General features: G+C 52.4%; 1 protein-coding gene across 1 annotated transcript in view; it reads left to right on the top strand.

Moving 5' to 3' along the window:
* Positions 1-2,352, top strand: part of DRC1 (dynein regulatory complex subunit 1) — a 51,430-nt gene that overhangs the window by 40,834 nt on the left and 8,244 nt on the right. The window contains exon 11 of the mRNA XM_045286587.1: positions 2,294-2,349. Coding sequence (XP_045142522.1) covers positions 2,294-2,349 — 56 coding nt within the window. The remainder of the gene's footprint in view (positions 1-2,293; positions 2,350-2,352) is intronic.

Raw genomic sequence — 2,352 nt, 5'->3', positions numbered from 1 at the left:
TGCCCACACACACATGTACACACAAGGGTAAGTAAAAAACAAAAGCATTGCTAGGAAAGTCTCTGTTCCTGTGTGCCTGGATTGACTCCACACAAGATGTGTCCACACAAGACGTGTCCCAGTATGTCTCTGTGACCAGCGGTGGCTGCCAGCCAGCTGCCTCAGCCATGCACTCATCTCCGTCCTGCTGAGGGGCCATCAGCGGCCACTCGTGGCCCCCGTGGGGCTGTCGTTACAGAAGCAGATCTGCAGCTCCTTCTCCCACCTGTCTGCTGGGTGGGGTCCCACTGACAGCCCCGAGGGGTTGGGCTCACGGAGCAACTCAAAGAGACAAGCATTTAGTGTGATTACGGCCCAGCACCACAGCATGCCCTAACAGGGACATACACGTTGTATTAGACTATTGTTACTTGGTGTTTTTTTGCTTTAAAAAGAAATAAGGAAACAAGCCGCCGCCCCCTCCCCTGCCCCTCCCCCTCCCTTAAGTGTTTTCTGGTACACACTCATACCCTCCTGTCAAAGCCAAGTAGACTATGTGGAAAAGGTTGTATTTATACATCTGCATACTTCTCTGTAAATGTGATGTGGGGTTAGGCCACACACACAAAGAGTGGTAGATCAAAAAGAAAGAAAGAAAAGGTTTCAACTGATACGAAATGGGAATTCGTTCTGATCCCCTCATGGTTTTTCTTACCCCCCCCCATTGGTGAGCCACGGTCCGGATTTTAAGCTGTCTCAGAACCTGATCTGCAAGGCCCGCTCCCCTTAGGTTGAATCTCAGAGCCTTTAACCTTGTAAGGTTAAAGCACAACCTTGTCAGCCCCAGCATGCTCTCATTCCTTTTCAGCCCGATCCCTGGTTACCCCGAACCCACCCACTTCCATCTAGTGGACTCTGACTCAAAGCCACCCTTATATAGGGCTTCTGCCGCGGTAAATCTTTGTGGGAGTAGTTAACCTCGACTCACTCCCTCAGAGCAGCTGCTGGGTTGAACCACTGCCCTTGTGGTTGGCAGTCCGGTGGTGACCCGACAGTGCCACCAGGCCTCCTTGTAAACCAGCATCCGCCCACCACTCATTAGACTTCAGCTTCCAGACCTCCGCCTCGTCGTCCCTACAAAGTGCCCTTTTCTGAGCTTGTTTTCTGCCTGTCATGTGCTGCCTTTTTGCAGAGCTAATTCTTACCCATTCTTTCCTCCCTGCTTAAAAGCCCCCCACCCCCACCCCCAACTCCCTCTCAGGGAGCCTTCCTTCTTGTCCCCATGCCTCCCCAAGTCCCTTAACTGCACCTACATTAGCCATGTCCTGACACCCGGTACCTTCCCTCTTCGTTGTAGCAGTCATGAAAAATCAGTCATATGTGTGGTACTTTGTCTTTCTCACTAACCTCTAAGCCCATGTCAGTAACATGTGTTGAAACACTTAAATGTTCAGGGGGGAAAAAGGGAAGGGGGTGTATATGTCTTGTTCTTGGGGCCTCAGTTTCTCAAAGCGTTTAACCTTTCTATAGAGAGGGGATCATTTTTAAAGCCACACTTTGCTGACGGAGTAGATGGCCCCCCTCCAGCTGTCACATTCTGTCAGCGCTCTTCCTGCTGGGCTGACCCGTGGAACAGCCCAGCTCAAGACGGGCCTTAAGTCCGTTGTGGCGTGACAGATACACACGTCTGCTGGCTCTCGGCTCACCAGAGTGGGCTGAATTAGACATGCATAAGGAAGGAGAAGGGGGAAGTCAGGTGGGAACACCGAAAGGCGGACAGCAGAAGGCCCCCGACTTTGGAGTTGATCTTGTCAAGGATTGTGACGGAAAGAAGACGCGTGGAAGCTGTGATAATCCAGTTGTGATGTGACCTCCAAAGTTTCCGAGCTAGTGTGCTATGGGTAGGAATAGAAAGAAAAGGTGGAAAGTAATCGAATCGTGGCCCCCGATGTTGTAAACAAAGAATGAACCAACCACACTGAACGGTGGAGGGAAGGGACCCTGGGGGTGGGAGGGCTTTGGGAGGGAGACGCCTTCCTGGCATTTGGCTGCCGTATGAGAACTCGCCCATTGCTCCCTGGGAGAAAGATGAGGCCGTCTGCTTCCAGGACAGGTAACCGCCTTGGAAGTCCGAGGCGGCAGTTCTCCCCTGCCCTGCACGGAGACGGCGAGTTGGAATTAGCTTGTGGGCAGTGAGTTTGTCTCACCCTCTTGGATTTTCTCAAAGCAGCGGACTCTTTGCCAAAGTCGACACAGCCAAGAAATGACCTCCTCTCCCCCTTCCCCTGCCTCTCTTCTCCGCCACCCTCTGCAGAAGATGAGGGGCCAGAAGAGAATGTGTCAGAAACAGGGTCTTACCTGGACCTGCCAAAG

Source organism: Echinops telfairi, unplaced genomic scaffold (genome assembly GCF_000313985.2).
Source record: "Echinops telfairi isolate 266 unplaced genomic scaffold, ASM31398v2 ScPeMD7_9;HRSCAF=40, whole genome shotgun sequence".
Lineage (NCBI taxonomy): Eukaryota > Metazoa > Chordata > Mammalia > Afrosoricida > Tenrecidae > Echinops > Echinops telfairi.
Note: the sequence above shows the minus strand (reverse complement) of the source record. Positions and strands in the feature narration are given on the sequence as shown.